Genomic DNA, 22,467 nt, shown 5'->3' with positions numbered 1-22,467 from the left:
CCTGTAAGTGCTGTGGGATTGGAAAACCAGTGAAACATCCCCATCTAGTGGTAGAGGAAGGATACAGCATTCAACATCATCTGATTAGATGCCCCACAGTAGACACACTTATAATAATAATAATAATAATAATAATAATAATGGCATTTGTTAAGCGCTTACTGTCTGCAAAGCACTGTTCTAAGCGCTGGGGAGGTTACAAGGCGATGAGGTTGTCCCACAGGGGGCTTACAGTCTTAATCCCCATTTTACAGATGAGGTAACTGAGGCACAGAGTAGTTATAAGAAGAATTGGGGTATTAAGCGCTTACTGTGTGTCACCCACTGTACTAAGTGCTGGGGTAGATACAAGATAATCAGATCCCAGATGATACAAGATAATCAGATCCCAGATGGGACTCACATTGTAAGTAGGAGAGAGAATAGGTAAGCTTTATTGAAGGTACATCAAGAGGCCTTCCCTTATTAGGCCCTCGTTTTTCCTCTCCTCCCACTCCCTTCTGCGCTGCCCTTGCACTTGGTTGATGATGATGATATACGTTAAGCACTTACTACGTGCCGGGCACTGTACTAAACGCTGGGCTGCATACAAGTGGATTTAGATGGGCACAGTCCCTGTCCCACATGGGGCTCACAGTCTCAGTCCCCATTACAGATGAGGTAACTGAGGCCCAGAGAAGTGAAGTGACTTGTCCAAGGTCACACAGCAGACAAGTGGTAGAGTTGGGATTAAGCCCCATAACCTTCTGATCCCCAGGCCCGGGTCCTCCCTCAGCCCCACAGCTGAGGGAATAATTTATAGAGACAGTTATTCTACATATGAATAATTTATATATATATATTAATGTCGGTCTCCCCCTCTAGACCGTAAGCTTGTTGTGGGCAGGGAACATGTCTTCCAACTATGATGTACTGTATTCTCCCAAGCCCTTAATACAGTGCTCTGCACATAGTAAGTGCTTAATAAATTACAATTGATTGACTGATTAATGTACTGGAAGTCTTACTGTTCAGTAGATGGCACTCCTGTTCCATCAACAACAAGGTCCTTTGAAATATGCCTCCTGTTGTATTGTTATATTGTACTCTCCCAAGCGCTTAGCACAGTGCTCTTTACACAGTAAGCGCTCTATAAATACTGTTGAGAGATTGAAAATACAGGGATAGTACTGGCACACACACACCCCCGCCCCTGCCATAACAGCAACAACCAAAAAATCTCTCCTCATCCATTGTAATAATAATGACTTTGACCTTGTTTCAGTTGAGAATCGTGGAGTATTTAGCAGTAGGAATTCAGTAATCTCAGCCCTTTCTGAAGTAGAAGATAATTATCGTTATTCTCTGTGCCTCAGTTACCCCATCTGGAAAATAAGGATTGAGAGTGTGAGCCCCACATGGGACAGGGACTGGGTCCAACCCGATTTGCTTGTGTCCGCCCCAGTGCTTAGTATAGTGCCTGGCACATAGTAAGCACTTAACAAATACCATAATTATTAATACTGTTATTATTGAGGGAAAAAAACGTGAAAAGATTATTTACTTGTATAGTAGTACACCTAATGATTTATTGGAGCTCCAGTGAATCAAATGAAGGCCAAACTGGCTCCCGTCCAGGGGGCTTATAATTGATTTCCTCTTCCCATTCACCTGGATCTCATCCGCCCCACTGTTGGGTAGGGACTGTCTCTAAATGTTGCCAATTTGTACTTCCCAAGCGCTTAGTACAGTGCTCTGCACACAGTAAGCGCTCAATAAATACGATTGATGATGATGATCCGAATAACTGATAGGACTGCTTCCTGCTCAATTTGGGGGCTTCCCTCTGATGGAGTCAGAGGGCAGGCACAGCCCTGGGGAGGTAATATGAACAAGGAGAATAATAATAATTGTGGTATTTGCTAAGAGCTTATTTTGTGTTAAGCACTGGGGTAGATACAAGATAATCAGTTCACAGTGTAAGAGGGAGAACAAGGTATCAAATCCCCGTTTTGCAAATCTGGGAGCTGAGACCAAGAGAAGTTGAGTGACTTGCCCAAGGTCACACAGCGGGTAAGTGGCCGAGCCAGGATTAGAACCCAGGTCCTCTGAGTCTCAGGCTCTTTCTGCTAGAGCAGGCTGCTTCTCAAGGGCACATTTACCTTAGAGTTGGACATTTGCTCCAAGCAACAGTACGGACACAGATGTTCCTCTTGAGGTTTTGTCTTGCAGGGGAGAAGCAGCGTGGCCTGGTGGATAGAACCCAGGCCTGGGAATCAGAGGACCTGGGTTCTCATAATAATAATAATAATAATAATAATGGTATTTATAAGTGCTTACTTTGTACATAGTACTGTTCTAAGCACTGGGGGGATACAAGGTGACCAGGTTGTCCCACGTGGGGCTCACAGTCTTAATCCCCATTTTACAGATGAGGGCACTGAGGCCCAGAGAAGTCAAGTGACTTGCCCAAAGTCACACAGCTGACAACTGGCGGAGCCGGGATTTGAACCCATGACCTCTGACTCCAAAGCCCGGGCTCTTGCCACTGAGCCACGCTGCTTCTCATCCCAGCTCTACCACCAGCCTTCTGTGTGACCTTGGGCAGGTCACTTAATTGTTCCGTGCCTCAGTTTCCTCATCTGTAAAGTGGGGATTCCAAGCCTGTTCTCCGTCCTACTTAGAGTCTGAGCCCCATGTGGGACAGGGACTTTGTCTGACATGATGATCTTGAATCTACCCCAGCCCTTAGTACAATGCTTAGCGCATAGTAAGAGTCCACTGTTGGGTAGGGACCGTCTCTATATGTTGCCAACTTGTATTTCCCAAGCGCTTAGTACAGTGCTGTGCACACAGTAAGCGCTCAATAAATACGATTGATTGATTGATTAACGAATACCACAATTATTATTATCATTATTATTGTTATCATCATTGTTGCTGCCATTGGTATCAGTGAATAGAAAAACGTAAGTATCATCATCAATCGTATTTATTGAGCACTAACTATGTGCAGAGCACTGTACTAAGCGCTTGGGAAGTACAAATTGGCAACATATAGAGAGAGTCCCTACCCGACAGTGGGCTCACAGTCTAAAAGTATCGTACATCTGGGTGAGAGAAGGATCAGACAAACCCCAAGCACTGACTTTTTCTGAGAGCAGATGGTCCACTGCAAACCACAGAAAAATGACGTTCTCAGAGCAAAAGAGATTTTGTTAACTCAGTTTGGCTTAAATCCTAATGCAATTAAAGTCTGTGAGCGGATTAGGCTTAGGAAGATTTAATGGTGTTTGATAATTCAGTTCTGCCCCCCTGAATTTCTTTTGCTAACCTCGCTTCTTAAGGGGGAGAATATGACAAGGGGCAGTGTCAGCCGATGGAAACAGAGCCAAAGGGAGGCAGGTCCGGCTTCCAGCTGCTTTCCCAGGGGCGGATTTATGACTGAGCAATCGTTCTCCGAGGACAATCTGTGCAGGCCAGAAACTCGTCTGGGCCCAACCGAAGCCGAGTTAATATTTGACATAATTCAGAGTAAATGGGTATCTGGATTTTGACGAACATGTGCGATCGGATGCAACTTCAGGCTGTTCAGAAATCCAGCCAGCGACAGAAAAGATGAAAGCGTAGACCTTCTGGTCACCGGCCTGCTATTTCTGTCGCTATCACCGCTGCATCTAAGAGTGCCACCTTACAGGAATTGCTGCGGTTACTTGCCTTCGGCATATGGTAATAAATCTTTAATAGGCCATTATATTCCCAGAATGTTCAAGGTAATGTGAAATGCGCTCTTTGGAACCCTCATTCAAACTACTTTGTTCTAACTCTCGCTGGTATCAGCTGGCTGAAGGTCACGATTTCCCTTACTTGTGGTTTCAAGACACAGTACTCCTAGTGTGTTTGAGAAAGCCATTCTAAAGGAATGTGGATTCAGAAAACACCAGAAGGGAGGGTTTCAAGAAGTATCAATCAAACTTATTGAGCGCTTACTATATGCAGAGCACTGTACTAAGCACTTGGGGAGAGTACTGTACAACGGAATTAGCAATTACGTTCCCTGCCCTCAAGGAACTCACAGTTTAGAGGAGGAGACAGACATCAATATAAATAAGTAATTGATAATATAGAATTTAAAGATATGGACGTAAGTGCTGTTTGAGGATGGGGCGACTCTCAAATAAAAAACACAGGTATATTGCACATTCTGTCGGATTTCAGAGGGGTGGAAAAGTTCTAGTTTACCAACCGGACAGGACACTCCAGAATATGTGAGTGGGTTACTGCATGAAGCATATATCGGCTTTGGAATAAATGACTTGTGAAATTATAAAAATTAGTTTGTTCATTCAGCCCCTATTTGGTTTGTTCAAGGTAGTTCCCCAAGTTATATCTCTTCTCATCCGACACCTTGTTGAGTCTGCTTTTTGGGGACTTCGTCATTGAAGGTTTTAATATTTTTGGGGAGGCAATTGTTGTGATGTCTATTTGATACATATTTATTGTTCTATTTATTTTATTAATGATGTTTATATAGCCATAATTCTATTTATTCTGATGGAATTGACACCTGTTTACTTGTTTTGTTTTGTTGTCTGGCCCCCCCTTCTAGACTGTGAGCCCATTGTTGGATAGGGACCGTCTCTATATGTTGCCGATTTGTACTTCCCAAGTGCTTAGTACAGTGCTCTGCACACAGTAAGTGCTCAATAAATACGATTGAATGAATGAATGAGTGAATTTTTATTACACAGTTTTTCCTGACGTACAGTTATGGTTCGGATTTTCTCTTTTTGGCATCAGTTTCCCATTTCAAAACATTTCCAGATCTGCGAGGCCTCCTGGAAGAGCAGATATTTGTTTGTTTACAGTGCCAAGCGCTTAGTACAGTGTTCTGCACATCGTAATCACAGTGACTGCTCAGGACATATAACTGATTAATTCTTTTGTTTAAAAAAACTCCTTAGGAGAATAATTGGGTTGCAGGAATCAAAAGCCATTGGTAAGAGCTATATAAATAGCTATACTGTACCTGCTGAGATGTAGAAGGGAGGGAAGAATTTGTTATCACTATTACTATTATCTCAGATGGCCTCTCTCTTTGAGCTGCAAAGGACTTGATGTAGATATGCTATTACTCCTCAAAATATCCCTCCCGGGTAGGGTGTATCTGCTGCAGTTCTGTCTCCCTGGGTTCAAGGAGTCTCAGAGTGATTCAGTAGATTGATTCACCCATGAGTCAGTGGAAGAACCGAGGCAAGGCCCCAGAGGTGGTTTAAGTGGTGGCTGTTCCTTCAATGTTCTCTCAGGCGCTGTTATTTCAGAAATGCAAATATTTGGAGACCTTCCAACTGGCACCGGCCCGCTTCGGTTGAGTTTGAATAATTTTTTGATACCACTCGGCGTCTGCCTCTTCAGAACCGAGACTCTTTTTAAACTGTAAATTATCCAACTTTTCCTCCTCCATTAAATACTAGCTGCTGTTAAGTAGTAGTAATAGTAGTAATAGTATCCATCAAGCCCTTACTGTGTGCAGAGCGCGGTACTAAGCACTGAGAAAGAATATTCAGGAGGGAATTAATAATGTAGATTGTAAGCTTCTTGAGGGCAGGTCTCCGTGTCTGCTTCCCCTATTGGGGTATATGATAAATATGGGCCTTTGCTGAAGTATGAAGGCCCACAAAATGACTGAGCACAGAGCTGGCTTACCTGCTGTGTGACCTTGGGTAAGTCACTTCACTTCTCTGTGCCTCAGTTACCTCATCTATAAAATGAAGATTAAGACTGTGAGCCTCATGTGCGTCCAACCTGATTAACTTGTATCTACCCCAGCCCTTAGTACAGTGCCTGGCACAGAAAGCCCCCTGAGATGACTTGATACTTATTTTTTTAGTATTATGCATTATGGTGTTTGTTAAGCGCTTACTATGTGTCAAGGATTGTTTTAAGCACTGGGGTAAGTACAAGTTAATCAGGTCGACACAGTCTCTGCCCTTCATCAATCAGTCAGTCAAATTGAGCGCTTATTGTGCATCTTACTGTGTACTAACTGCTTGGGAGCGTACAAGTAGTCACGTTCCCTGCCCACAGCGAGCTTACACTCCAGAGTGCGTACAGTCTAAGTAGGAGACAGTGACTCTCCAATTTTCAGATGAGGGAACCGAGGCCCAGAAACTGAAGTGACTTGTCCAAGTCTGTAAAACAGTCAAGTGGCAGAGCCGAGTCCTTTCTGACTCACGGCCCGGGCTCTTTCCACTAGGCCATGCTGCTCACCATCCCCATCTTGACGTTTAATCCCCTGCGTCAGCCTGGCAAGTGTGAGGGTCATTGTCTAGCCGCACTCCGGGCTTGAGAAAACATTTGCTTTGTGAGGAATTTTCCGTTTCCTCCCTTGATTGGGAGTTCGAGTTAGGCACACAGAAACCTAGGACACAGCACCCAGGATGTTTGATTTTTTGGTGGTGCTGTTGAGCCATCGGATAAAGAAGCATTTGACTAAACGTCAGATAGGTTCAAGTATTAGGGGAAAAATCACTACTAGCAATCAGCGCTTAATAGGATTACATCAGATAAGACAGCAGGCGTCCTAAGTCGAAGAAGCCTAAAACAAAATCCAGTCACATTCGTAGGCTTTCCTTCTCGTAGCTTTTGTTGCTTATTCATATTAATATCTGTCTCCCCTTCTAGACCGCAAGCTCGTCATGGGAAGGGAACGTGTCTACCAACTCCGTTGGATTTGACTCCCCAAAAGTGCTTGGTACAGTGCTCAGTCACCACTCAGTAAATACCAATCAATCAATCATATTTATTGAGTGCTTACTGTGTGCAGAGCACTGTACTAAGCGCTTGGGAAGTACAAGTTGGCAACATATAGAGACAGTCCCTACCCAACAGTGGGCTCACAGTCTAAAAGACTAAAATAATATGAAATACAATTCATTGATCTCCTCTCCCCACCTCTCTGAACTCCTCAGAGATGGCCTTTCTGGACTTTTGACCAACTGCTGTCCCGTGCACTGTAGAAGTGGGAGAGTTGGAATCATAAGGGCCAACTTGAGGCGACGGAAAGTCCTGTGATAAACTTAAATCTCGTGAATAAGAGGGATTTGATGGGAAGATGCCGGGTTGGGGGGAAGAAATGACTTCATGGGGGGAAGAAAGAGTAGAGCCATTGAGAACAGAAAACCCGCACAGGCTCAGAAATGTAGGAATTTGTGTCGTGGTTGAGGTAACTATTTTGGACAGGGCCAGCTGAGGCCTTCTCTCTCTGTTTCTGTAGCAACAAGAACAGAAAGTAAAATTTTAGAGGGACATTTGAAAACTATTTCTGTTTCATTTAGCTTCTCCAATCCAGTGAATAACAGCTATCAAATAAGGGAATGTACCCTGGAATTAGGAACAAAATTTGATGCTCAAAAATGCAGGAGGGTAGTTCTTTTATTTTCTGGCTGAGGGAAGATAGAGGGAAGAAGACAGTAATCTCATATTACCAACATATTCGCTAAATGCCTTGATGGGAAGAAAGGAAAATCACTAAGCTAGTCAGATCTTTGACCCCCCCCCAAAGGTATTTTAAACTTGATGTTTAATCATTAAGCTGGTACTCTAGAAGCTATAATTTGAGCTGGCCTGAATATAATGGCATTTATTCCCAGTAAGGCATTGTTATTATTTTTTTTTTTGTGGCAACATGTGTAAGAAGAATGATTTCAGAATCTCTGTTTCTTTTCACTTTGGGTTTGGTGGGGGTGGGGGTGGATTTTAAGTAATGGTTCTTTATTTTCCGTTGTGTTGCCTTGAATGGCCAAAGCCTTTTCCCACCCCAAGCTTCATCCATTTAAATGGAAAAACAAGCATTTATTTCATCCATTCAGTTTCCTATACAATATTTATCTCCTTATGCCTCCAGGACCTCAGGCCTCAGAATGTAGTGGCTGTCCTTCCAAAAGAGCTCAGGGTTATTGGTTCTTCAGAGGATGGTAAAGCCTACCCCGTCCCATTAAATACAACATCGAACAAACTGCAACTTAAAATATCCCGTCGCTTCCATGTGTTGGAAGGAAATTTGTACCTTTCTATCTGACAAGGATGTTGAAAAGATAATTGAAATTTGTTTGTAAAGCACTTTGAGCTCCCGAGAGAAAGGTCATTGTCTAAGTACAAAGTATTTTTGCTACTTTGTGAGATCAGCATTTTCAATATTGCTTCCCGGTGATTTTAAGCACAAATTGTCAGGAGGAGGAAGAGAGGGGGAGGAGATGACTTTCATTGGTATTATGTAACATTGCCAACAGGACGCTTTGCATTGCTCAAAAAGGAGGCAGTTTTAGTTCATTTAGTCTGAACTAGACAAAAAGATAAAACACAGGCACAGCAAGTTGGCAGTAGCCTTTAGTCCTGCGTTTAATTCGACCACAGAAATGGAGAAGCTGGCAGACACATGGTTGGAGAAATGGGGAGAGTTACTCTCCCAAGTGCTTAGTACAGTGCTCTGCACACAGTAAGCACTCAATAAATACGATTGAATGAATATTGGAAGGGATGGAGAGAGAGGTGGGGATATAGGGACAGAGAGATGGGGCAGAAGCAGGAACCCTTTTAAATATACAATCCATTAGCCTTTCACTGTTGTTCTAATTTTCAAACCGGGTGGGCACCATGATTTTTGGGTGGTCTCAGGAAAATTTTCCTTGAGACTGTTTTAGAAGATATACAGTGTGTTTAGGGGAAAATGACATCTGGGGATTTCTAATCAAAACCATTGATTGATGTCACATAAATTCAAGAAAGAGGAAATGTGGAATGGGTGTATATTTCCTGCCAACATATACCAGACCATCATATCTTGTCACCATACATAGTAGGCCTTTATAGGCAGGAATGGCATAAGTGTTTGCTATTTTCTGCTCCGAGGATAACATTGAATAATAATTGAGGTATTTAGGGGTTTACTTTTTAGGCAGGAATAACATTAACGTTTGCCATTTTCTGCTCTAAGAATCCCATTTAATAAGGGACTTCAGTGAGAAGTGACCCGTCCTCATTTCCTTATACGCTGAGGTCCCTATGTGGGACAGGGACTGTGTCCAACTTGATTGCCTTGCATCTACTCCAGCACTTCGTACAGTGCTTGACACATAGTGAGAGTTTAATAATACTAATAATAATAATTGTAGTATTTAAGTGCTTACTATATCTTAAGCAATAGGCTAGATACAAAATTATCAGATCGGACACAGTCCCTGTCCCATGTGGAGCTCACAATCTAATGGGGAGAGGGAGAATAGGTAGTGAATCTTCATTTTACAGTTGAGGAAACTGCAGCACAGAGAAGTGAGGCGACTTGCTCAAGGTCGCACAGCAAGGTTAACAAATGATGCTATTACTAGAGAAGCAGTGTGGCTCAGTGGAAAGAGCCCGGGCTTTGGAGTCAGAGGTCATGGGTTCAAATCCCGGCTCTGCCCCTTGTCAGCTGTGTGACTTTGGGCAAGTCACTTAACTTATCTGGGCCTCAGTTACCTTTCATTCATTCATTCAATCGTATTTATTGAGCGCTTACTGTGTGCAGAGCACTGTACTAAGCGCTTGGGAAGTACAAGTTGGCAACATATAGAGACGGTCCCTACCCAACAGCGGGCTCACGGTCTAGAAGGGGGAGACAGACAACAAAACAAAACATATTAACAAAATAAATAGAATAAATATGTACAAGTAAAATAAATAGAGTAATAAATATGTACAAACATATATACATATATACAGGTGCTGTAGGGAGGGGAAGGAGGTAAGGTGGGAGGGATGGGGAGGGGCCTTATCTGTAAAATGGGGATTAAGACTGTGAGCCCCACGTGGGACAACCTGATCACCTTGTAACCTCCCCAGCGCTTAGAACAGTGCTTTGCACATAGTAAGCGCTTAATAAATGCCATTATTATTATTATTATTATTATTATTATTATTATTATTATTACTACTACTATAATATTAAAATTGGCTCCAGCTCGAGCACTGAAAATATTTTCTAATACATGCTTTCATTTTGGGGAATCCCAGAGTGAATTTACAAGCACTCCTCTTTTCTGCATCAAATATTAAAATTCTTCGCTCTTACCTTTCAGAGTCAAGATGAGAGATTTGTGTTCCTCGCCGAATGGTATGACCCAAATGCATCTCTTCTTCGCCGTTTCGAGCTACTATTTTACCCGAAGGACGGGTCCGTGGAAATGGTAAATGAGTGTCTCTTTGCTTAGAAGTCAGCCTGTGGTAATCTTGTACTTTATTCATTAGGTTTGCTGCTATTTCAAATTTCTAGGAAATGAAAGTCTTTAGATTAAGAGAACCTTATCAGTTTTACCATTTTAATGAAGCCAAGAGGGAAAAAAGCCCTCAGTTTTTCCCAAAGAAATATTCACCCAAAGCAGGCTAGGCCTGTGTAGGCAATATGAAGGGAAAAGTGGTCAATTATCCAGTCATTTTCTCCATGTTGCAACCAAGCCAGATAATATAGGCCCAAAGTGGATTATTGGCTTGAATTATCCAGTTTGATGGATCAAATGAGCCAGATAATTGACAAATCTTAACATTGCATGTGATTTTGGATCCGGTCAGTGCCAGGAAGAGCTATAAACACCATTACTTAGACAAAAAACACATTTGTCCAGCTGAAAACTGGCATTTTGAAAGCCAAATTTAAAGAAAGGAACATCTCAGCGGGAAGTCGAATGTGAAAACAACAAAAGCCAACCACCAAATGCCAGAACCTTTGGGTAATGATTAGCTATTTAAATGATGGAGGAAAACAATCATAACGGCAGTAGGAGAGAGTCGAGGTTGGAGACTCGAGTTTACTGCATGGAAGGTGGCAGTGGTAAACCACTTCCGTATTTTTACCAAGAAAACCATATGGATCCGCTACTAGAACGATTGCAGATGGAGAGCAGGGCATTCTGCGAGAAATGTGTCCGTGGTGTCGCTATGGGTCGGAAACAACTCGACGGCCCAAGACAAGACTCTTGCAGTGAAGGATTTGATCACAAGTAGTTTAATTAAAAGGCAGGGGACCCACTTTTTGTGTTTGCATTTTAAAATGTCCATTTTCAAGAGTCCATTTGCTTTCCCTCCAGTGTATTGATGTTTGAAATGTTTTAGGTAAGAGATGGTTTCTCCCTCACCACCCCAGCCTACAGCACACAGAGAAATGACAGGGAGGCAGCCAGCTCCACCTTGTACCTTGGCAATTCCCACAAAAATGATCCCAGCTGCTAGGAGTGGAGCGAAGGGAAAAACAATCAATTATCCAGTCGGTTGGCTCCGTGAGGATAGCCAAGTTGGATAATGCACACTCCAAGTTGATTGTTTGGCTCGAATCGTCGCGTTGTGTCAGATCAATGGGTCAGTCGTATTTATCATCATCAATCATATTTATTGAGCGCTTAGTATGTGCAGAGCACTGTACTAAGTGCTTGGGAAGTACAAATTGGCAACATATAGAGACAGTCCCTACCCAACAGTGGGCTCACAGTCTAAAAGGGGGAGACAGAGAACAAAACCAAACATGCTAACAAAATAAAATAAATAGAATAGATATGTACAAGTAAAATAAATAGAGTAATAAATATGTACAAACATATATACATATATACAGGTGCTGTGGGGAAGGGAAGGAGGTAAGATGGGGGGGATGGAGAGGGGAGAGGAAGGAAGGGAGCACTTACTGTGTGCAGAGCACTACACTATACTAGGTGCTTGGGAGCACACACTATAACACACTATAACAGAGTCGGTAGAGACATTCCCTGTCTGCAGTGAGCTCACATTCTAGAGGGGGAGACAGACATTAATATGAAGAAATAAATGATGGATATGGACATGGATATGAGGGAGGGGTGAATAAAGGGAGCAAATCCAAGGGCGAGGGTGATGCAGAAGGGACTGGGGGAAGAGGAAATTAGGGTTTACTCAAGGAAGGCCTCTTGGAGGTGATGTGACTCCAGTAAGGCTAGTGGTGGTCTGGGGGATGTAAAGAGGGAGGGCATTCCAGGCCAGAGGCGATATACCCCAGGATCTGCCTTGGTTGACCTGGGCACTCAGGAGACTTCCAAGATAGCTGTCCGTGCCCCCCAATTCCTTCCCGGGCTCATCCTGGTCCCTACACAGCTTTGGGAGATGTGGCAAGAACAGGGTTGTTGTACACTTTCCATTATCATCATCATAATAATACTATGTAATTATTATTAGTAATAATAAATACTATTATTTATTAGTATTTATTGGTACCAATAATTGTGGTAATTATTATTATTACCACAATAATAATTGTGGTATTTGTTAAGTGCTTCCTATGCGCCAAGCTCTGTACTAAGCCCTAGCATGGATACAAGCAAATCAGGCTGGACACAGTCCCTGTCCCACATGGGGCTCACCATCTCAATCCCCATTTTACCGATGAGGTAACTGAGGCACAGAGAAGCCAAGTGAGTTGCCCAGGGTCACCCAGGACACAAGTGGCGAAGCCGGGATTAAGAACCCAGGTCCTTCTGACGCCCAGGCCCAAATTCTCTCTACTAGGCCACGCTGCTTCTCAGATGAGCCTTGTCGTTCACAAGCATCCAATCCTTTCTTGTAGTTCGACGTGAAGAATCACCGCACTTTCCTGAAGCGCACCAAATACGACAACGTTCACCTAGACGACTTCTTTATCGGCAATAAGGTGACCATCTTTTCCCGGCAGCTGATGCTCATTGACTACGGAGACCAGTACACTGCTCACAAACTCGGCAGCAGGAAAGAAAAGTAAGTAAGAGCGTGGCCGAGTTCTTCTCCTGAACGTTGTCATCATCATCATCATAATAATGGTATTTGTTAAGCGCTCACTGTGGGCCAAGCATCAGCAGCAGTGGTATTTATTGAGCACATTACTGTGTGCAGAGCACTGGACTAAATGTTTGGGAGAGTCCGTAGGTGTGATCCCCGCCTCTAAGGAGTTTATACCATCCCCCAAATGCCATTGATCCCCTCTCAGGGTCACACCTGGAGAGTTTCCAGTACTTTACCAGTCTTGGCTATGGGAGGGAGAGTCAAGCGGAGGCCTATCCATTCCATTCCTAGTTTGGCCAGTGGCTAGTAGTAGAAGGCGATCTGCTACAAGTCAAAACTCACCTGTGCCAGTCAGCAGCGGCATGGGAAAGAGTCGAGCGGGGAGACTCAAGTTTACTGTGTGGAAGGAGGAAAGGGGTAAACCGCTTCCGGATTTTTCCCGAGAAGACTCTATGGATCCACTACTAGAACGATTGCAGATGGCGAGCAGGGCGTTCGGAGAGAGACGTGTCCAGGGTGTCGCCATGGTTCGGAGACGCTCAACAGCATAAGACAAGACAAATGCCACTGATTTGCAAAGCATTCTTTCTTCAACATTCTGGAAATGTTGGGGATGGTCTGCCTGACAAGTCTAGTAGTAACAGCATTTATTAAGCACTTACTGTGTACAGAGCACTGCACTAAGCACTTGGGAGAGTACAGTACAGCAGAGCTGGTAGACGTGACCCTTGCCCATAAGGAGCTTATACTATTCCGTCAGTACCGCTGATTGATTCCTTAGGACTCCTCGTAAGACATGGGGATTGAGACTGTGAGCCCCATGTGGGACAGGGATTGTGTCCCAACCCAGTTGGCTTGTATCTACCCCAGCGCTTGGTACAGTGCCTGGCACACAGTAAGCACTTAATAAATGCCACAATAACATTTATTACTCTTTCTGCAGAATGTTGTGGATGGACTGCCTGACACGTCTAGTAGTAGTAGATACTGTATCAGCCTTCTCTTTGATCTCCCATCCTCATGTCTCTCCCCACTTCAATCCATACTTCATGCTGCTGCCCGGATTGTCTTTGTCCAGAAACGCTCTGGGCATGTTACTCCCCTCCTCAAAAATCTCCAGTGGCTACCAGTCAATCTGTGCATCAGGCAGAAACTCCTCACCCTGGGCTTCAAGGCTGTCCATCCATCACCTCGCCCCCTCCTACCTCACCTCCCTTCTCTCCTTCTACAGCCCACCCCGCACCGTCCGCTCTTCTGCCGTTAATCTCCTCACTGGGCCTCGTTCTCGCCTGTCCTGCCATCGACCCCCAGCCCACGTCCTCCCCCGGGCCTGGAATGCCCCCAATCCCTCTGCCCATCTGCCAAACTAGCTCTCTTCCTCCCTTCAAGGCCCTACTGAGAGCTCACCTCCTCCAGGAGGCCTTCCCAGACTGAGCCCCTTCCTTCCTCTCCCCCTCATCCCCCTCTCCACCCCCCCATCTTACCTCCTTCCCTTCCCCACAGCACCTGTATATATGTATATATGTCTGTACATATTTATTTATTTATTTTACTTGTACACATCTATTCTATTTATTTTATTTTGTTAGTATGTTTGGTTTTGTTCTCTGTCTCCCCCTTTTAGACTGTGAGCCCACTGTTGGGTAGGGACCGTCTCTATATGTTGCCAACTTGGACTTCCCAAGCGCTTAGTACAGTGCTCTGCACACAGTAAGCGCTCAATAAATACGATTGATTGATTGATTGATAGTATTAATAGTATTTATTGTGCACGTACTGTGTGCAGAGCACCACACTAAGCACTGGAAGAGAATACACAGGTGTGAATTAGACCTGGTCCCTGTCCCTCGGTGAGGGACTCACAGTCTAAGAGAAGAAAGATAAATTGTACAGATGGGGGAGGAGCAGGACTGCTAACACTCTCCCAAGCGCTTAGTACAGTGCTTTGCACACAGTAAGTGCTCAATAAATATGATTGAATGAATTGAATGAATGAGTCACACAAATAAGTCGTGCTGGTTTTTGCTTGGGGATAGCCATGCCAGGTCCTGAGTGTATTTCCACACCACCAACCACCGCACTGAAGAGCAGCATAGCCTAGTGGAAAGAGTTTGGACCTTGGAGTCAGAAGACCTGGGTTCTAATCCTCGCTCCACCACTTAATAATAATAATAATAATGATGGCATTTATTAAGCTCTTACTATGTGCAAAGCACTGTTCTAAGCACTGGAGGCTACAAGCTGATCAGGTTGTCCCACAGGGGGTTCACAATCAATCCCCATTTTATAGATGAGGGAACTGAGGCACAGAGAAGTGAAGTGACTTGCCCAAAGTCACACAGCTGGGATTTGAACCCATGACCCCTGACTCCAAAGCCCGGGCTCTTTCCACTGAGCCATGCTACTTGTTTAGTGTGTGACCCTGGGCAAGTCGCTTCACTTCTCTGTGCCTCAGTTCCCTCATCTGTAAAATAGAGATTCAGACTGTGTGTACCTGATTATCTTGTCTCTACCCCAGTGCTCAGTAAGTACAGTGCCTGGTACACGGCAAGTGCTTAACAAATACCGTAAACAACTGGGGTATTTGTTAAGCACCTACTATATGTTGTGCACCGTACTAAGCGTTGGGAAAGAGACAAGATAATCAGGTCAAGCCAAGTCTCTGTGCCGCATCTCGTTCTCGCCTGTCCCGCCATCAACCCCCGGCCCACGTCCTCCCCCGGGCCTGGAATGCCCTCCCTCTGCCCATCCGCCAAGCTAGCTCTCTTCCTCCCTTCAAGGCCCTGCTGAGAGCTCACCTCCTCCAGGAGGCCTTCCCAGACTGAGCCCCTTCCTTCCTCTCCCCCTCGTCCCCCTCTCCATCCCCCCCATCTTACCTCCTTCCCTTCCCCACAGCACCTGTATATATGTATATATGTTTGTACATATTTATTACTCTATTTATTTATTTATTTTACTTGTACCTATCTATTCTATTTATTTTATTTTGTTAGTATGTTTGGTTTTGTTCTCTGTCTCCCCCTCTTAAACTGTGAGCCCACTGTTGGGTAGGGACTGTCTCTATATGTTGCCAATTTGTACTTCCCAAGCGCTTAGTCCAGTGCTCTGCACATAGTAAGCGCTCAATAAATATGATAGATTGATTGATTTTTAGACAATGATCTGTGGAGTTCAGACTGGAAAGGGGAGAGACAGGAGGCTGATGCCGGAGTAGGAGAGGAAAAGGCCAACGGGATTTGCCGACTGATTGAATTACGTAGGTTGAATGAGAGGGGTGAGTCGAGGAGAACGCCAAGGTTACGTATCTTGACTTGTGAGACGGGGAGGATGGTGGTAAAGGCCTTACCGTATTAAAAAGCTGCAGGACTGAGGAAAGATCGGTCGTAACCAACTCAATATTTGGGGGCACAGCACCATTTTCCGTATTTATTTTAGGTAGCTGCAGTGTATGAATTTGGGAGGCAGATGGAGCTAATGAATTTAGGCCGGCAGAACTCTTAATATATTCCCTTCATTATTGAGGGGAAAGATGGATGGCTTCACGGGGGGAAAAAAGGCACCAAATGTTAGCGAAAACAGGAGAAACCGAAACGTTCGGGGCCCAACCATATTAAATCAGATACGGACTTGGCATAAGATATGTGCCTGGATATTTGAGAAATAAAAACGCGTATGATGTGTACCTTCATTGACTGTTCTGAGTCAGTTTTTACCTGTGTGTGGGATGTGGGATTAGACCACACTGGAGAGAATTACAGACGTATCTAAAATTGAAGTGTTTTAAAAACTGAAACCTTCACCTTAGTTCGCTATTTCCAGAAAGACGAGCCTGATGAGTGAGCGTGTGTATGTGTGTCTCTCCATCAACTATACAAGGCAGTGTCTGTGGTCTTTAAAATTTGCTAACATGGGAGTTAGTGGAGAGTAAATTGGATTTGATCCAGGCCAAGGGTGGGGTGTGAACTCGGATATCTCTTATTCCCCATAACAGTGAGGCCTAGTGGAAAGAGTTAGAGGACCTGAGTTCTAATCCCATCTCTGCCAATTATCATCATCATCAATCGTATTTATTGAGCGCTTACTGTGTGCAGAGCACTGTACTAAGCGCTTGGGAAGTACAAGTTGGCAATATATAGAGACAGTCCCTACCCAACAGTGGGCTCACAGTCTAAAAGGCCAATTGCTTGCCATGTGACCTTGGGCAAGTCACTGAATTTCTCTGTGCCTCAGTTCCCTCAACTGTAAAATGGGGATCCAGTACCTGTTCTCTCTCCTACTTAAACTGTGGCCCCCAGGCAGGACAGGGATTGTGACCCATCTAATTAACCTGTACCTTGAACAGGATTTGACACAGAGTAAGCACTTAACAAATACAATTTTTTAAAAAAAGTCTCAGCCTCTTGAAGTAAAGTAAGAATTTGAAGGTTCCATAGTTCTTGATTCATCATGGGCCCATGGGGCAGGGCAATCAATCAATCAATCAATCGTATTTATTGAGCGCTTACTATGTGCAGAGCACTGTACTAAGCGCTTGGGAAGTACAAATTGGCAACACATAGAGACAGTCCCTACCCAACAGTGGGCTCACAGTCTAAAAGGGGGAGACAGAGAACAGAACCAAACATACCAACAAAATAAAATAAATAGGATAGAAATGTACAAGTAAAATAAATAAATAAATAAATAAATAAACAGAGTAATAAATATGTACAACCATATATACATATATACAGGTGCTGTGGGGAAGGGAAGGAGGTAAGATGGGGGGATGGAGAGGGGGACGAGGGGGAGAGGAGGGAAGGGGCTCAGTCTGGGAAGGCCTCCTGGAGGAGGTGAGCTCTCAGCAGGGCCTTGAAGGGAGGAAGAGAGCTAGCTTGGCGGATGTGCAGGGGGAGGATGTGGGCCGGGGTTGACGGCGGGACAGGCGAGAACAAGGCACAGTGAGGAGGTTAGCGGCAGAGGAGCGGAGGGTGCAGGCTGGGCTGTAGAAGAAAAGAAGGGAGGTGAGGTAGGAGGGGGGCGAGGTGATGGACAGCCTTGAAGCCCAGGGTGAGGAGTCTCTGCCTGATGCGCAGATTGATCGGTAGCCACTGGAGATTTTTGAGGAGGGGAGTAATATGTCCAGAGCGTTTCTGGACAAAGATAATCCGGGCAGCAGCATGAAGTATGGATTGAAGTGGAGAGAGACACGAGGATGGGAGATCAGAGAGAAGGCTGGTGCAGTAGTCCAGACGGGATAGGATGAGAGCTTGAATGAGCAGGGTAGCGGTTTGGATGGAGAGGAAAGGGCGGATCTTGGCAATGTTGCGGAGCTGAGACCGGCAGGTTTTGGTGACGGCTTGGATGTGAGGGGTGAATGAGAGAGGGCACACAGTGACAAGCCCTTAGAACAATTAAGAGCTTAGTACAGTGCTCTGCACATAGTAAGCGCTCAATAAATACGATTGAATGAGTGAATGAACAGTGCTTGGCATGGAGTAAGCGCTTAACGAATACCATCATTATTAGATGGGGAGTCGAAGTGAAGGGAGAAGAAACACAATCCCTTAGACTGTAAGCTCATTATAGGCAGGGAATGTATCTGCTAATTCTGCTGTATTGTATTCTCTCGAGCGCTTAGTACAGTGCTGTGCACATAGTAAGCGCATAATAAATACCATTTCATTCTTTCAACTCAGTCGTGTTTACTGAGCACTTTCTGTGCGCAGAGCACTGTGCTAAGCTCTCGGGAGAGTACAATATGGTCATTGATTGATCTAAAAAAGATGAAGATGGAGGGTAACGCCAGATATTAGAAACCTTAGAGTCCAGGTTCAAGTCATCATCATCATCAGTCGTATTTATTGAACGCTTACTATGTGCAGAGCACTGTACTAAGCGCTTGGGAAGTACAAATTCAGTACAAAGTACAAGTCCAGTTCCAATGTTTCCCTACCGCTCTCTGCCAGATTTTTGGATATGGTATTTAAGTGCTTACTATGTGCCCATCACTGTTCTAAACCCTGGGGTAGATACAAGTTAATTAGGTTGAGCACAGTCCCTGTCCCACATGGGGCTCTCAGTCGTAATCCCCATTTTACAGATGAGGTAACCAAGGCCCAGCAACGTGACTGGCCCAGGGTCACACAGCAGGCAAGTGGTAGAGCTGGGATTCAAAGCCAGATCCTTCTGAATCCCAGGGCCGTGCTCTTTCCACTAGGCCACACTGCGTCCTTCAGTGAATAGGGCACAGGAAAGAGGAGTTCAGCGGCCTCAGATGAGTTTTCTCGGTTCCTGAAACGACCGGAGAAATTCCATTCCCAATATGCCCCCGCCCAGCCCCCAACCTCCAACGATCACGCTTTCACCCTCGCTTGATTACACGAGCTGTTATGGAAGCCAATTGAAATTCATTCCATTTGAACTCAAGTATATTCTGTCTGGAAAACAGAAAAAAAAAAACATTTCCAAGATTACAGTGGCGACCAACCTTTCGTGATGCGGCGTGGCGGTAGTCTGCCGAGAGATAACGGCAGCGGAAAGATCAGTTTGGGTTAACGGCAATAAGGAATTGGCTGGTCCTTTCGGGAAGATCGTGTTAGCAACAGGCAGAAAGACACGACATTGCCAAGAGTAAATACGGCCGCTTAGCAAAGGGATTGTGTTTGCTCACTGGTGTTTTTAGCCGTATCTACACATGTAAGCTCATTGTATCTGTTATATTGTTCCATTGTACTCTCTCGAGTGCTTAATACAATGCTAGGAACATAGTAAATGCCACTGATGATTGATGTGCATTAAATTTCCCGGTTACTTACCTTGTGAGTTGAAATATGAGCAAATTACATGCGGAGGTTGCGCTTCAGGTCAGGCTATTGAATTATAGCAGTTTCTTGAGCTCTAGGATATTCTTTCAATGGTATTTAAGCGTTTACTACGTGCCAGACATTGTACTGAGCACTCTGCAATGTTCAAGATAATCAGAGTGGACATAGTTCACGTCCTACATAGGGCGCACTGTCAGAATCCCCACTTACAGACACAGAGAGGTTAAGTGACTCGCCCACAGTCAAACAGCAGACATGTGGCGGAGCAGGGATTAGACCTCAGGTCCTCTGATTCCCAAGCCGGTGCTCTTTCCATTAGGCTACCCTGCTTTCTTTTCTGGAAGGTCTCGTCCAATGTGGATGTTACTTTCGTCACAAAGCTTGCGTTTGGCAAAAGTTGTGCTTGAGAAGACAGAGAATGTTCTGCACAGAAGAGGGGAAAATATGTCCCAGTATGGAAAATTTTTAAAATAACTATGGTAACTAATGCTTTACTGTGCATATATTAACTACTCAAAGCTCACAATGACTTGGAGGATGGGAAACATTATGGTGCTTGTTCAGGGCTTACTATACCAAATACCAAACAAATACTTGTGCCAGGAGGTGTACTAAGCACTGTGGTAAGTACAAGTTAATCAAGTTGGGCTACAGTCCCGGTCCCACTCGGAGGTCTTAATCCCCATTTTACAGATGAGGTAACTGAGGACCAGAGAAGTGGGCAAGTGCTCAATAAATACCTGTGATCGATGAAGATTGACTGAGTTAGGTAGCCACTCAGCAAGAAAGGCAACTGGGGCTTGTGGAGTGAGTCTGTGCTGTTTCCAAGGGGTAACCGCATCACAATAATAATAATAATAATAATAATAATAATAATAATTATTATTATTATTATTATTATTATTAAGCACTTACTTTGTGTCAAGCACTGTTCTAAGCCCCGGAGTAGATGCAAGGTAATCAGGTTGGACACAGTCCCTGTCCCACATGAGACTCACCGTCTTAATCCTCGTTTTACGGATGAGGTAACTGAGACCCAAAGAAGTGAAGTGACTTGTCCAAGGTCACACAGCAGACAAGTGGCAGAGCTGAGACTTTAACCCACGTCCTCCGACTCCCAAGCCTATGCTCTTGCCACCAGGTGATGGATTTTCATCCATGGTGGGCAAATTCTGATGCCATAAGTTTTCCACTCTTCTAGTCAAAGCCCAAGGCCCTGAAACCCATGTCGAATGAGAGTTTTCTTTAAGGATTGTTCAGGCTAGATTTCCCAATGTGCCTTACCCCAAAGACAAGGCAGATACTTTGAGAGGAGCGTCAACTTCTCCCGACAATGGGGATCAGGTGGTCCCATACAGTGTCCCTCCCTAAAGTCCTGACTTAGGCATTTGGAGGCCCAAGTCCCTTATAGAGGCCGTTCTAAGCGGTCGTCTTGGAAACAAACACATTTTCATTATGTCTTGTAGAGGTGTGCAGTGTTATGATTCAGCGTGTGGCAAGCAGTTTCCGAGATTAGATTTTGATTCATGTGGCCTATTTTAGTTTTTTGGGTTTTTTTTTTAATTTATTGGCAGTGTGTTTGGGGAATTGGAAGTGCCAATCAGATAATTGTATTTTGGAACAGTTATGTCTGGGGAGGAAGAAAGCAGTGAAACCAAGTTTAGTTATTTTGAAAGGAGACTGAAACATTATAAACCTTTTGTGAGCGTTCATTCGGAAGGCAGCGATTGATAAGAATGAAAGGACACTGTAGGCATAAATAAAAAGAGGGGGGTCATTAGGGAAGCAGCCTGGTCTAGTGGAAAGAGAGCAGGCCTGAGAGTTAGAGGATCTGAATTCTAATAGCAGCGGTGCAGCTTATCTGCTGTGTGACCTTGGCCAAGTCACTTCACTTCTCTGTGCTTCCGTTTCCTCATGTGTAAAATTGGGATTAAATTCTACTTCCTCTAGTGGGGCAGGGGTTGAGTCTGCCCTGATTAGCTTGTATCTACCCCAGCGCTTAGTACATTGCTGGGCACGTAGAAATCACCTAAAAAAAAATCTCATAACGATGATGATAATTATGACTATCCTTTAGTAAGAAAACAGAAGAAATTCTGGTAGTGTCCTCTCACTCTCCGGATTTCTGCGCAGACAGACCCTTTGAAGCAGCGTTTCTCAGTGGAAAAGAGCCCGGGCTTTGGAGTCAGAGGTCATGGGTTCAAATCCTGGCTCCACCAATTGTCAGCTGTGTGACTTTGGGCAAGTCACTTCACTTCTCTGGGCCTCAGTTCCCTCATCTGTAAAATGGGGATGAAGACTGTGAGCCCCCCGTGGGACAACCTGATCACCTTGTAACCTCCCCAGCGCTTAGAACAGCTCTTTGCACATAGTAAGCGCTTAATAAATGCCATTATTATTATTATTTGGCCATTACCGTTGGAACGAAGCATATTGGGTGGGTCATTAGCCCCATCCTGTTCAACTCATTCTACGCTTGAGGATGTGACAAGAGGTCTGCAAGTTGGTGTCAAAATGGGATTTCAGTCCCCAAGGCAACCCATTCCACGCAAAGGGCTATTTTTAGACTGTGAGCCCACTTTGGGTAGGGACTGTCTCTATATGTTGCCAATTTGTACTTCCCAAGCGCTTAGTACAGTGCTCTGCACACAGTAAGCGCTCAATAAATACGATTGATGATGATGATGATGATCAACATAAGCCTTTTTGATAGTTATCCAGGAGCTTCTAGATGGTAATAATGGCTCTCTGGAGGTATATGCCTGAGCGGGCTTGTAGAGAGTTCTCTCAAAGTCTCTGCAGCAGCGAGAAGCAGCGTGGCTCAGTGGAAAGAGCCCGGGCTTTGGAGTCAGAGGTCGTGGGTTCGAAT

General features: G+C 44.5%; 1 protein-coding gene and 1 non-coding gene across 3 annotated transcripts in view; both read left to right on the top strand.

The window, feature by feature from the left end:
• NME7 (NME/NM23 family member 7) overlaps window positions 1-22,467 on the top strand; it is a 151,485-nt gene that overhangs the window by 4,481 nt on the left and 124,537 nt on the right. The window contains exons 1-3 of one of the 2 annotated variants that reach the window (XM_038757529.1): window positions 3,690-3,708; window positions 10,095-10,202; window positions 12,602-12,768. In XM_038757529.1, coding sequence (XP_038613457.1) covers window positions 3,706-3,708; window positions 10,095-10,202; window positions 12,602-12,768 — 278 coding nt within the window. In that variant the 5' untranslated portion in view covers window positions 3,690-3,705. Of the gene's footprint in view, window positions 1-3,689; window positions 3,709-10,094; window positions 10,203-12,601; window positions 12,769-22,467 lie in introns of those variants that run through there. The other variant, XM_038757528.1, reaches the window with a different exon arrangement.
• Window positions 12,988-13,124, top strand: LOC119938884. Its single transcript, XR_005454579.1, has one exon. It is a non-coding gene; the product is annotated as a small nucleolar RNA SNORA7 (small nucleolar RNA).

This window comes from Tachyglossus aculeatus, chromosome 16 (genome assembly GCF_015852505.1).
Source record: "Tachyglossus aculeatus isolate mTacAcu1 chromosome 16, mTacAcu1.pri, whole genome shotgun sequence".
Classification (NCBI taxonomy): Eukaryota; Metazoa; Chordata; class Mammalia; order Monotremata; family Tachyglossidae; genus Tachyglossus; species Tachyglossus aculeatus.
Note: the sequence above shows the minus strand (reverse complement) of the source record. Positions and strands in the feature narration are given on the sequence as shown.